At 38.0% G+C, this 15,052-nt stretch overlaps 1 protein-coding gene across 8 annotated transcripts in view; it reads right to left on the minus strand.

The window, feature by feature from the left end:
• Window positions 1-15,052, minus strand: part of LOC129576761 (methylcytosine dioxygenase TET) — a 97,476-nt gene that overhangs the window by 73,656 nt on the left and 8,768 nt on the right. For 6 of the 8 annotated variants that reach the window (XM_055462378.1, XM_055462372.1, XM_055462380.1 and 3 more), the window contains exon 5: window positions 9,914-9,952. The exons of the other annotated variants lie outside the window; for them this stretch is intronic. In XM_055462378.1, coding sequence (XP_055318353.1) covers window positions 9,914-9,952 — 39 coding nt within the window. The remainder of the gene's footprint in view (window positions 1-9,913; window positions 9,953-15,052) is intronic. 8 annotated transcript variants of the gene reach the window in all.

Raw genomic sequence — 15,052 nt, forward strand, 5'->3', positions numbered from 1 at the left:
TGAAGCAACGCGGTAGATGGATGATGTGATGTGATGAAACATCATGAACGCGAACTTGCGTTTCTTGTGGCAAGAACGCATTATAAATTTGTTTTGAGCTATATATTGCATAGAGAATGGAATGAAAATGCGTTCATTGAATAGAAAAATCGCATTTGTCCCTTATGTGCTTATTTGCCGCATTTCTTTCGAGCACCATGCCACGCAAAAGCGCTAACACATCGGGGATAAAGTGAGTTGTGTTGACGCTGCCATGCTCTGCCGTCATCATGCACATTGTCGTGGCTCATCGAGATGATGAAATACTTCATCAGTCGCCGAAATAAAATGTCATCCATTTTTATACGAGCAGCACACACACACACACACGCACTATTTTTATACCCGAAATTCGCTCCGTTCCTTTTTTCATGGTACGTGAATGTGTCATCCTTCCGTGTTTTCCAAACGATTCGGCTCATGGTAATTTGTGCGTAAATGTGAGTTTTTTTCTCCTTCTCAACAACGTTGTCATTGTTGGTCGTATTCATGGCGCTACAGCTCCAACATCACATTGAATGCTTTCAATTCAGTGCATGCCTCGTTTTAATATTTATTGTACTTGCGTGAGGTCCTCTCGACTGCTCCTCATTGACTACACGAACGATTGTTTACTTTGATTCTGCTTGAATTTGGTAAAGGAAACAGCCGTGTGCAGTCTGGGTGTGTGTTAGCACATAATTTGCAAGTGATCATTTGTATGGATATTTTCGATTTGGTTCTCTAATGCAAATAATCATGTGGCTGGACTTTGGATTTATTATTGCATCGATCAATATTTACGCGGCATTAATTGCAATCAACTATCCAGATTATCGACAAAAAGCACAACAGCAAAATCATAGTGAAAATGCAGTATTTATCAATTTGGAAATGACTTTTGAACAACTCTCGCGTCGAGGACCATATTTGTATCATCGTTTTGAGCACTCCTCACTGTCATATATTTAATTGATTTCTTTGTGCGACCCATTTTTGTACATTCGAAACGATTTTTCGCCTATTTCGTTTTGACGAAAACAAAAAAAAAGTTATTTGATTCTTGATTTTTGTTGTTTGTTCGAGTTTTTTTCTCGTCTATTCCAGCCGTCAAATAGCTTCGATTCTTGGAAAAGAAGACGAAAACAAACTGATCGATACTAACGACTGACTCCAAAGTTCAAATATCTTGCAGCGATTATGGGAATCGTTAAATCAACGAATCATTAAGTTTTGTCTTTGTTGACTGAAAAAAAGAGAGAATGCGATCTCGTCTTCTTCTTCTCGTTCCCATTCGGAGCATCAAGAACAGTCGCTTCCCTTCCTCCTCCATACATCGGGGTATATTTTTTTTTCTCTCGCTAGTGCCCGTGTTGAACACGCCGCTGTGTAGTTTAAGGAATTGGTGTATGTGTTATTTTGTTCGTTCGTTTGTTCACGATGCTCGTCTTTTCCATTTTCGATTTCTTTTTCGCGTTCGGTTTCGTTGACTCTTAATTTGTGCTGTGTGCGATTATGCAAATCTTCATAATTGCTTTTTTTTCAGCGACGCCGTGCGATATGCCAGCGTGCACATAGTTAGAGCATTCACGAAGAAAGCGAAAATCGAACACCCAGAACAACGTGAATGAAAACGTAAGTCGGAAGTGGGCGAGAGCAGAGGAGGAAAAAAATGAACGAGAAAAATAAGTCGTACGTGGCTCAGTGTGCATTGCTAAAACAACGCGCTGTACTCATCACTTTTCGAAATTTTTCCGTCATTTTTTTCATTAGCGAAAACTCACGTATTTGCATTGGTACGTTCCTTTGTTATTTACATTTTGGTCGAGATAAAAGTGTGACGTGAAACGAACAAACGAACGAGATACAAACAACACTCTCTCACACACATACATATACCACAGGCGGGCACTCAATGAACACTATAACCGTTATTGCTGAAGAGTCAGCGCGCATAAAATGTATTTTATTGCTTTAAGCTGTCGAAAGCCTAATTAGGATTATTTTTTTTTCCTTTCATTCGTTCGTTGGCATTGTCGTTTTGGCGAACGCGCGCGTTTTTTCGCGGTCGAATTTTTCAATTGAAATTAATGTGAACAAGGAGAGAGAGAAAAAAACAGTTCTCTCGGTTTTGCCGTCCGTTTCATTTTTGACGAGAAAACCGAAACGGAAAGTATATGTGTGTGTGCAAGACGCGCGCGGATCTATATTGGTTTCTTGGTAATTGCGGGCCGCACACAATCATCACAACCATATCTTAAATTAAGGGCTTTGCATGAACCGTGGGGTGAGTCGTTTGATACATCATTTACATTTCTTTTGATTTGCATCAACGCTACTTTTATCGCTTTCACGCACTCACACACACCATTTCCCATCGAATTGAATGCAAATGATCTTTCGATGCTGGCCGAATGCGAAACATAATTTAAAAAAAAATGTTCCCAATTCCCCATCATCGTTAGCCACCACACCACACTACCACCGCTGCCGCTTTAAACAACCGCTACAGTAATAGCACGTTCATTTAGAACTGTACACTGATTTTAATTGCTCAATCGATTGCGTTTCAATTTATTTCCAACGAAAATAATGAAGCAAATAGTTTACAAATTTTCCTAATCAATGGAAATACAATGGCTTTTTTTTGTGCTCTGGCCTCTCGCCATAAAATAAATAAGCCACAATCATTATAAAATGAAGTTGAAATGAATGAATGTGCAATTTCGTATGCGATGCATATTTAAATCAAAATCAGCATGCATTAAATTTGGTTAATTCGGAAAAACGGATCGAAATTTACACAAAAAAAAGCGATATAAATTTGGTGAGTGAAGGCCCGAAGCCGAACTGGCGTTGCATTAATTTGATTTGTGTTTTTACCGCTTGGTCGTACTCGACAATAATGAATTCAATTGGGAGAGAGTGGAAAAAAATATCTGCCTATTGATCTGTCTTCGTACCACTCACAGTTTATGTTTATTTATATTTAATTAAAATTTTAATAACGAAGCAGTTTTTTTCCATTCTGTTTTGCCTGCCGTTCAAATTTTAATGTGCATGCCTCAGTGTGTGTGTGTGTGTGTATGTGCGTGGTAGACAGAGGGCGCGTGAGTACAGAGAATTATAATTTATTGCCCGTCAAGGATTTGAATAAATATTATAGCTGTGCACTTTTTTGCCCGCTTATTCGGCTTTTTTATTTGAATTTTTCCATTTTTGTTCCGTGAATTTCTGGATGCACACTTGTGATGTACGTTCAAATTGCATTGAGCTTTTTCATCGTCTTCTCATTTTTTCTATTCATTTCAAGAAGTGAATGTGAAAAAAAAACTGGTATTTATCTATATCTGTTTTTGTATTTTGTCGCATGGAAAAAACAGAAATGGAATTTTCACTGGAAAATTGCATTTAGAAATGTTCACGTCAATTTCACTATGTCACTATGTATCGTATCAATTTGAATGTGGGAAATCGAAAAAAAAACACTGGGCATAAATTGCAATCGAAAATTTGGTTTGTTGCAATTTTGAATAAATGGTGAAACGTGGTTGGTGTTCATGTTCATGAAAATGCACATTTGATACCTTTATCACATTGCAATTTGAACACGAGAAATGAGGGTTTTTGTTGCCGTTGCACTGCGATTGCAATTTTTCTCGTGTTCGCATCGCGTATTCGATAAACGAGTTACAACAATAAAAATAAATTCATCAAACTGGCATGTTCAAATAAAGTGGAACAATGGTAAAAATGTGCTCGCTCACGCACATACACAAACACGCACCAGACCGAGCATCCATTTGTGTGTGTGTGTGTGTGTGTGTGTTTGGTAAACTGAGAGAGAAAATGGACGAAAACTATTGCGTTAGGTCCCAGTGGCAAAAACAATTCAAGAACACACCGACGGAAAAAAATCTAATAAATTCATTTAGTGTGGATCTGCAATTTCGACATTGGCCCATGGCACATCAAAAAGAAAAACAACAACAACAAAAAAGTACATAGACACAACTGGCTAGGGAATTGCCGCGTCGAATATCAAAGAAACATTTTGGATTTTCAAATATTCGAATGCGAAACACTTTGTGTATGTGTGCGTGTGTGTTTTTTCTTCTTCCTCGTCAGTTTCGCTACAACTCAAATTCAACGGCACACGCTGACATATTCAGAGCTGCAGCCGAACAACGACTATGCAACAGCATGGCATAGGCAATAAAAATCAAAAGAGAATTGTATAGCAAATAGTGGCAACAAAACTAAAAACAACAATCGTAATGTGCCACTTGGGATTGAAGATACACACACACACACAAACAGCGAGCTACCCTAAAAATTTGAGCACAACCACTTTTTTTAACTTCTCTCTCTCTCTCTCTCTCTCTCTCTCTCTCTCTCTCTCTCTCTCTCTCTCTCTCTCTCTCTCTCTCTCTCTCTCTCTCTCTCTCTCTCTCTCTCTCTCTCTCTCTCTCTCTCTCTCTCTCTGTTATTCCGCTCTGCTCGCACCTCATGCCATGCAGTTCGAGTGAAAATATCGAGGGATGGCACAGTAATTTATGTCGGAACTCACAATCGCAAAATCTGCACGCACATTTAATACGGAGCTCAATTTTGATGATTTTATCGTGTGCAATCGGTGTATTTCATACGCTTGAAATGTGCGCTCATGCCAAATTGAAGAACATGATTGAAAATTGCATTCATCAATCTGTGCATTTCATGCCGTGACACAGTCACAGTGAGGAGCGCACAAGAGATATATGACAATTCATAAACTTTTCTGAAAATGGCAATTTCATTTGAAAAAAGAGGAACAAAAATTATAGGAACTATTCTCTGTGTGTGCCGAATTTTTATTGGCTGCCAAATCAATATTTTTGATCTGAATCCAATGGCAAAAAAGAAAACACAAACGCTTTTTGATGGCAATACAAAATGGTGAACATGAACTTGTACCGAAAATCGATCACAGTCACTGTAAATTTCCGTGCATTTGATTGAATGCAAAAGAAAGTCGTGTGTCATCAAATTAAGGCGAAAAACTGGTCTATTCAGAAAATGCTGAACGTACCGCCCGGCCACAACTGCTACCGCTGCCGGTTCGTTTGAATCGAGAATGATTTTAACGATCCAACATCGATTTGTTAACGCTTCACAAAGTCTCGACGCATTTCACAAATACAAAAGCATCCTTCAACACGATTGATGGCAGCCTTTGTCCGCTTTTTCCAAACTAACAATTCGACGATTCACCGAATCTTCTTCTCTTTTCTCTCTCTCGCTCTTTCTCTGTCGCTCTTTCTCTCTCGCTCTTTTCATTGTATTATTGGTGAACGATGCACAGCAGTGCCTTTGTGCAATTTAACGATATTGATTGTGGCATTTGTTGTAAAATTTAATTAAAAAATACTTTTTTTTCACAAATGAGATTCTTCATTCAGTTGCCGTGCACACATTCTCTCCTTCTCCCTGTCTGTGTCTATTGTATATTTATCGCTTGCGTGTGTGCGCCGGTTCACGAAATGCATTTTATATCAAAACATTTTTTATCCGTTCGATGCAATGGCAAATATTTCAGCATGCATGAATTGATATGATATTGGTACGTATTCAATCTGAAGTTATGGAAAATGACAAATATGCCGTCAATCGAAATGCGGTCTGTGCCAATCGAAATATGCTTGCCCAATCACAAAGTTGTGCCGTGGAAATTCCATAGAAGGACCAACCGACAGACAGACAGACAGAGTTAAATAAAGAATGTATGAAGAGGATGAATCGTACTGCGATCGGGCCAACATGGGGAGGGAAATACCGGAAATGCGGATAAGCTATAAGATAAAACGGGGGAAAAAAAAAGAAACAACGCGGCTCTTGAAGTGCACTTGCTGTCGATGCAATTAATAGAATTATGTCGCTTTGATCGTGAAAATCTCAAACATAAGTCGTTTTCCAGCAGAAAAATGGGCAAAGTGACGATTTTTCATTGCATTCTCATGTTGACAGCTGAACACATTCCTCCGAGAGAACATGCTATTTTTCCACTCGATTTTCTATGCTCAAATCGTTTTTGCATATTTTCGTTCTGCTGTCGATTCGATATTGCAATATAAGCCATGATGGCCATTGGGCAATTGATGAATATTGTAAATATTGCTTTGTGAAGTCGAAAAGTCGATATTCGGCTCAACTTGGCCGTGGGTTTGGAAGGGAAAAAAAATTCAGCCGTGAAGGGAGTCTTCTACGCAAATGATGAAATCACATTGATTGATGCATGACAGATTGAAAATATTTCGAAGCGCATTTAGGCGTATGTACGAATGCATTCAATAATTCATGAAAAATCACCGAAACGAATTTTCTTTCGCAACAACTTGAATGTTAGCGGGTGGAACAAGAGCTAGACAAGAGTTTCAGTTGTTCACGCACTTCACTGGATTGTTTTTCGATGTCATGTCATAAATATTTGCTCGAATTCTGTTGTAAATACACAAAAAATATTTATCTAATTGTTTACAATCGAAACGCAACACGACTGGATGTTGTGAAAAGGCCGGAAATGCATCAAATATCAAAATATTGCGGTAAAATTCGGCAACCAAAGTTTTTATATAGTGTATGCGTTGCTTTTTTTAGTGATATAGTGAGGTTTTCTCCCTAAATTTTACTATAAAAAAAAACTTGAAAGTGGTTCATTAGCATCAGAAAAACATGGGCTGCAATTCGCGTCCATTTCAAAAACACAAGCCATAATAAAATAACAATCAATGTCCTTTCTGCGTTCGTGCACACATGAAATGTGCGCATTATTTTATAGCATTTTATTCGGGGCCAGTGTATGTGGATGTTGTTATTTTGAGTCGCGTAGTCAAGGAACAATAACATCGAGAAGCCCGAAAAAAAAACGGGAGCAAGAATAAACCAAATAAATAAACTATGTTATGCCGTGTTTGTGTACATTTTTTTCACAAACAATTCTAATTAAAGCACGTGTTCCAAGAAAAGCATGGAATGGAGAAAAAACAGCAACAACAGCGACAAAATAAATGGCAACAATCGAAACGTTACACAACGAAACAACAACAACAACAACGAAACAACAACAACAACAACAACAACAGCATATACATACATGTACACATCGAATAATGTTGGAAATAGAATATATGAGCTGAGCGTGCATTTCTAATTTAGATTTTATTTATTATTTTATTAGAATGGCATAACCTAGCAACAACATCGATTTTCGACACAAAACGTACGACGAGTACGACGACGACATCAGCCGCACAAACAACAACGCAAGCGTGTATCGAATTGTTATGACGAAAAATGTGCCGCACATATTTAATTGCGTATCAAATAGATGAACCGATTTTTTTCCTTCTTCTTCTTCTTCTTCTTTTTCTGCAAAAGTTGAAAATGATACATAAATTACATTTCCATGTCGTGCTCGCTTGAACCGTCATCATCAACCAATGTCTGTTTTTCGGTGTCGTTTTTTTTTCGTGCGTTTGTTTGTTTACACAAATCCGTATGCTCGATTCAAATGGAACTGGAAACGCCAATGACGACGACGACAAAAAAAAACACGAACGGAAAAGAAGAAGCACGAAAACTGCGCAAAAATGCGCACGCTGCCTGATACAAATCAAATGAATTGATGTTGCCGTTCATTATTTGTGTAAATTACACAGGATCATTAGGATATTTTGATATGAAATGACAGCCCGACAAATTTTGATATCGAAAATATTCGTAAATTGAATTTAGATAGACTGTCAAAATGTGAATAGAAGAAGAAGGAAGGGGAAAAAAATGGCTGAAGGACAAATGTGTATTTTAAACATGTTGCTTCTGTCGGAAACAACAAAAACTCAAACAAAAGACCATTTCGGTAAATCGGTATATTCAAGATTTTCATTCGATAAAGTCGCTGCAACATCAATTGCAAAATGTCCAACATTGATGAGTCATCGACAGCCATATCATATTCACTAACCAATAGTCACAAGTACTTTGGTAAGTGCAGCCACTTCGGAGAAACTTTTTTTTTGTTCAAACAAACCAAGAATGAACCATGTATCCATACACATTTCCCGAACGGAAATGATTTCAAAACAAAACCAAAACGGTCTGCTGCAAAAATGATGGATAGACACATCAAGGAATGCCTGAATTATGGCTGAACATAAAATTGTAGCCTCTTGGTAATGGAACACATGTTAGAAAGTCCCGTACACGTCATTATAATGATATACACTATCTGTTGACTTATTATCTATCTCTGGCGAAAATGTGCTAGTTTTGCGGTTTCACGAATCGAAATTTGAATTTCAATTACACAATGCGAAACACCTTTTGCCGAAAATAGCTGTTCGCTTGAGAGAACTCAAACGCTGGAGGTCATTTGAGAGAGAGAGAGAGAGAGAGAGAGAGAGAGAGAGAGAGAGAGAGAGGTTGAGAAAAAAAAAAACAAAACTAGATAAACACTGAAGAATTGTGGCTGTTGTCAAAACTATCCCAGAATATTCGTAGTCGCTATCCTGATGTTTTTCAGTCCGATCATTCAACTAGTAATGCTTTCATATTTTCGTTTCTCTTCGTTTCATTCGGGCCTATTTTCATTTCTTGCCTGACTCGCACATGTTCGGTCTTAATGCGATCTCTTATTTCGAAGCGCATCTGTTGTGAATGTGCCTATTTTTTCGTTGTTGTTATTGTCTATTTCACCTAAAGTACCCGAACATTTTTATATTTTGCCGTTTTTATTGCTTGCTCTCTCTTCGTTATTAATTTATGCGTTTTATTTCCTGGTTGACTATTGTACATTTGCACCTTTGTTGAAAAAAAAGAAGGCAGCTTTAGAAACCTTAGCAACGGTCAAATACATGACGCTTTTTTTCTCTCTCTCTCTCTTTCTCTCTCTTCAATTCGTTTACAGTTTTGTGAGAGTTGATTTTTTTCTTCGTATTATGAAGAACCGAATAAATATTGATTTAATAGACGATTTTCGATGGTTAACTGTTATTGTGAATCCATTTCCAACTTTTTATTACCATTTTTTTTACATTCGTTCGTGTTGGCTTCAATTTGCTTTGGAATTAATGCTCGGCTATAAAATGAATGCATATCAATCAATCCCGTTAAGTGGAAACTCAAGACGTGATATTTTTTTTCGGTTGTTGTTGTTATTGTACCGTTTTGTTGCATCTTCATTACATTTTTTTTCCTACATTTGCCTTCATATTCGTTTTAGGATCATTCCCAGGATCAGTGTGACAAAAAAGACCCAAGCTGCTTCACAGTTTCCGTGTGAATCTTCTTCGCCAGCATAACACATTCGAAATGCTTAAATACGAACAAACAACGTGTCTCTCTTCTCAGAGAAAAACTTACCCTGATGTTGACATTGTATTAAGTTCACATAGTTAACGGAACGGTTTTTTTTCATTATCTTTGCTTCAATTAGAAGCAAAGTAGAAAAAAAAATAACAAGCGTTTGGTGCATTTCAGTTGTTGTGCTATATCAAATGGTTTTCTTCGAAGAGTGAGACGAATTTCCAGAGAAAACACTCGATACAAAAAAAAAGAGCACACAGTGTAGTCATTAATTGAGCAAAATGATGAGGTGCACAGAAAATAGTCGACAAATGAAGGTTCTTTGCCGAATGCGCGCGCGCACACATACGTGCAAAAGTGAAAAAACAACGAACGAAAAAAAATGTCAATGAAATCACAACAAATCGAAAAACAAATCAATGTTGGCTTGAAAAACGGAATAAAAAAACAAACAATAAACTAGGCGACTTGAGCAATGGTCACCGTTTGTGAGTGCGTAATTCTGACTGAGATTGTGTGTGTGTGTGTATGTTCAGAATGCGAACGAATTTACCTGTTTATTGAGTTTTTCTCGTTTCAGCCGGGCAATTTCCTGAAATTTTACAATTTTGACATGTTAATTTTCGAAAAACGGGCACGATTTCAACGGTGAATGGCATTGTGTGTGATTTCAATCAGTGTGTGTGTGTGTGTGTGAGTGTTTTTTTTTTATTTTGCTTTTGCTCGATTGTTTTTCTCTTAGTTTATTTATTTTTTATTTTTCGTTCATCTTTCGATTGTGATGATTGGAAAAATAAAGAAGAAAGGGGCGAATAAAAAATGTCTGATGATGATGGAAAATCAAGAGGGTGAATCTTCCCAAAATAACAAAACGAAAAAAGAAATAAAGGTTATTAACTTTTTTATGGAAAATGGCGGAAAGAAAATGGCAACACCAGAAGAATGAACGAAAGAAAAACAACAACGACAACAATGTGTTAAAGGTAAGAAATGAACAGAAGAGCGGAAAAAAATTGAATGGATTCAACAATAAGGGCGACGAAAATAATAACAACATCGACAATAAATAGCAGCAGCAGCAGCGGCAGCGGCAGCGGCAACGACGACGAAACAAATTTGAATGAAAATAGGAAACAGAAACGCGATGTTGCGAGACATTTCGCTGGAAACAAATGCAAAAGGGGAGGTGGATACAAATTATTTCTTTATTTCTTCGTCGTTGTTGCCTTGTTCAAGCTAAATTTATCGCCAAATAATGGGAAACGACCGACAAAACAAAAATGTGTCGTCGCCGTCGTCGTCATCGTTGGCGTCGTCAAATAAACGATGTACAACACATGCGATTTTCGATTTGAACTTGTTGCGCGCACATTTGACGATGAATGGAAAATTTTGCACGCCAAAAATTTCCAAAGCCATTTCGACAAAATACTAAGTGACAATAGCTATGCATTGCAGAGAGTGTGTGGCATTTGCTTCGAGGTGTTTTCTTTTGTAATCAGTCGATGATTGAAGGTCGCAATGTTTAACACGGCAGCAAATCCTGTCGATGAAAAAAAACAAACACATATACACAAACGCGGCACAACAACAGGCTCGGAATGTGTTTTCAACTTTGTGATGAAAAGTGCGGTTGTGATTATTTTTATTCGGGAAAAAAAACAAGAAGAATTCGTCATGGCAAATACACAACGTTTTAGCAGCGTTAAAAAGAATGGATGTATTTATATTGATGGGGGCACAACACCGATTTCAAGTAGCTGTACGTATGTATTGCACACCGGGGCAGGGGAGGAAGGGCATAAATAGACAAGGGAAGTTGAGTGAATGTATAGCATGTAGCGCGCCGTGCACCATGGTCCGTGTATTTTAAAGCGATTATTCGACTCTAAAAATTCACGTAACGACTAGGTAATGAACTGAAGGAACAGCGACCCTTCTCTTAGTGTGAATCTTTGTTCGAGTTCACTGCGATTTGATCATATTTTTATGGGGAAAAACAATCATCATTTTCAATTGTGTTCGGATTGCCCGCTTTCCGCCGAGCTCTTTGATTCAAAATACAGTGTCGCACCACGGTACACACCGTGAGCCGAGTTGAGAGAAGAACAAATTAAATCGCAAGTGTAGTTCCTTGAATGTGCAATCGATGATGATGATGGCAAAATAGCGGTGTGTTGAATATGGCGTTAACCATTATATGAGAATGTTTTTATTAAATATGTTATTTGTTTGTTATGATATGGTGGAGAAATAGCGGTGCATGTATACTTGCACCACATTTAGACTCACTCTCTCTCTCTCTCTCTCTCTCTATCTGCTCTCTTGCACCGTGTTCCCAGTTCGTGGTGCACGAGTGTAAATTTGTGTTGTTATGCAATGGTTAATTCGGTGTATCACCGAACCAACCAAAGGCAAGTTGTATTGTGCTACACACACACACACCATGTTTATCCATCAATTGTCGAATATTGCGTGTGAGGTAATGTGGCAAGAGAGAGGAATATCTCACTTGGGGGGAGAATTTTACCTAATAATATTCAATGAATAGCATAAACACGGCGGAAAGATTCCGAAAAAATGGGTGAAAATGCTGTTGAAATTTGAGTGTATGATACTGAATAGGGCTACCACTTCCCGAATGGTGTGTATGATGCTTCGCGCGCGTGTGACACCACCAGCCCAACCAGCAAAAACAATACAAACGATGTAAATGACAATAGCGTTAATCGTTTTAATAGGAAAAATATACACAGACAGGTTGCTGCCGTTGGACAATGTTTTTTGGGGTCCATCCGACACACAATGATAACACTTGGGTTAGGTGCTAAGGGATTGGTATAATCCATATTGCGCACTTTACGGAAAATGTTCGCTGGTGAATTGAAAAGTTATGACCAAAGCAATCGCATTGTGCAAGGTCAAGCCACCAACTCATACATGAAATTATTCTCAATTGCATCGATAAGACCAACATGATCGGAATATAATTCAGAGCCCCTGCCTCGTTTGGAATGCCAGAAAGTCGATTCAGTTGATTGTCGATAGAACGTTTGCCATGAAGAAAGCTGCATGCAGCAAAAGTGCAAGTAACCATCTGTTAAGAATTTGATTGAGAGACGATTTCTAATGGATCAACCTATTAGCATTGAACAAAAAAAAAGCTAGCGAACAAATGTTCCGATTTTCTCGTAATGGCCTCTCATTTTGTGCATTAAAACACGATTCGCTGCCGTTGCCGCACTCCGCACGCTCGCATCCCAAATCAAATTTAGCTGTGCCATACTTGTAACATCGCATTCGTATGCGCATAATCATATTTCAAAAACAATGGGAATGCAGTTTTTATTTTATCTGTCATTGTCTCGGTTTGCTTTTTGCCCGTAGGCTAGTGTGTGTGTGTGTGTGTGTGTGCTCTGTATGTGCTGTAGTAGTTGCTGCAGTGAAATGAAAGTGGACAGAATATCAAATGTGTAATTTATTATGATTAAATTGAGCCAATCATTGTCGATTTAAAGAGAGTGAAAAAGTACATAGACAGAGAGATGAAGAAAAAAGGAGCCAACGCTGAAAATTAGATGAGAGTGGTAAAATGTGTCAGCATAAAATTCTCCAGAATGGAGCCGCACACAATCATCGAAATGATTTTGCAATCTCTTCTTTTTCTCTCCTTTCAGTTGGTTTGCTTTATAGACGAAAATGGTAGTTTTATCGCTTTGTTTCAACGGTGGGCCGGTAGACATGTTGTATGTGGCCAATCTATTTCCTCGGCAATTGTCATTTCCATGAATGAAAACGTCATATTTATATCGGAAAAAATTGGCAACGACCAATTCAATTGCATTTACTCTTGACAATTACCCGTTGTCTATCTACAATTTGCTCTGGTTGCCTGCAGAACGACACAGCAACAACAACAAAATAAACAAGCTTCCTTTTGGCCATATCGAGACGACTATTCACGGTAGCTGACTGATTCATTCGCTTGAATGATTAGTACACGCACTTCTCGTTTGCTTTCGGAACTATAAAACTGGAAGTAGCGGTTGCGATATGTTCCTTTTTTTTATTCTTTTTTCTCCCTCTCTCTATTTATATTCCACGTTCTCTCGACACATAGTATTACAATAAATTACATTATGTGCATTTTTTGTTTTCACTTTCTATCTCTGTCCTTTCGTTCGATTGAAGCCAAATGTGCATATTCCGCTTTGTGTGCTCGTGTGTGTATTTACAGAATTTCCATGTGTGTATGTGTGCCGAAGCCATGCAACAGAGCCATATATACCGTTCGTTCGTTCACTATGAGGTAATACACAAAATGGTAAAAATGCGTATTTTCAAACACCCCGAGCGAACGGGATGGCATATGGAACAACAACTGAACGAACTGAACAACGGAAAGAACAAAACAACAACAACATCGACGACGACGACGACGACGACAACGACAGAGAGAGAGAGAGAGAGAGAGGGAGAAAAAAAATTGTATTACAACAAGAATGGCAAGTATTAGTGCTTATTGATGTAGCCATGGCTTTGCTGTTCCGCTGTACCGTATAAAAGTATAATTTATTACACTATTTTGTTGCTGTCGCTGCCGCTGTTGCTGCTGCTGCTGCTTTTTCATTTCGGTAAATACTGTGTGTGTACGAAAGTTCGGATTTATTACATTATAGTTGTACATCTGTTGGGTCTCTGATCTTGATTATGCGTACATACACACACACAGCGAGCGCAGTCAAATGCACACACAAATATATAAACGCATATATACACGTATGGTACATTTGTCCGAGATACCCGAGCACACAAACCATTTTAATATAGATTTTACGAGTGGTACTGTAGTTGTTAATTTTATTTTATTTCATTTTTTGTTTCATTTGGCTCAGATCTCATATTTAAATTATTGACGGAGAGCAACAACAAAAACAGTGTTGAAGAAAAAAAAACTCTATGGATTTTGTACGCTTTCAGTTTAACTCATATTCGTTTGGCTTTAAATTTACTATTGTAGATTTTTGCTTTATTCTTTTTTTTTATTGCGATCGCAATATCCAGTTGTCTGTCCTTTTTTTTCTATCACTCCATTGTTATTGTTGTTAAGGTACATAGCTTGTCCATATTTCCATACTGAAATGGGATTGTTTTAGAATAAACGAAGCGACCGACAAGCAAATAGTTAGATTGGTTGGTTACTATTTTGCGGACGAGAGCAAACCAAGTCTTTCTAAATCTTCCCTTTCTCTCTGATCGTAAATCGTTTTTATAGCAATTTTGACGATTGAGAGCCATTGCACGGAATGGGTGGATTTGTTTTCTTATTTCATAATTGATGGCAAAAACAATCGAAACACATTCAATCAGTTATCAAAATCCAGTGCAAATCCATTTGTTGCTGTTATCCTTGTGCGTCGCAATGTCATATTTGGTCATGAGATGAAATCGACTGCTGTAGCGTGTACCAGAACAGCAGTCATACACCCATCGATCGATCATTTGTTTTCTTTTATTCCGCCGGGTAAATTAGGGAAACAATTTAAAACTGTCAATCATTGTACGTCATATCTGGATGGCGGCGGGGCTCAATTTCAATTGAACGAGAGGCCGACACACACACACACACACACACACACACACACAGAGAGAGAGAGAGAGAGAGAGAGAGAGAGAGAGAGAGAGAGAGAGA

This window comes from Sitodiplosis mosellana, unplaced genomic scaffold (assembly GCF_009176505.1).
Source record: "Sitodiplosis mosellana isolate CC-2019 unplaced genomic scaffold, AAFC_SMos_1.0 Smas_scaffold_6191, whole genome shotgun sequence".
NCBI lineage: Eukaryota > Metazoa > Arthropoda > Insecta > Diptera > Cecidomyiidae > Sitodiplosis > Sitodiplosis mosellana.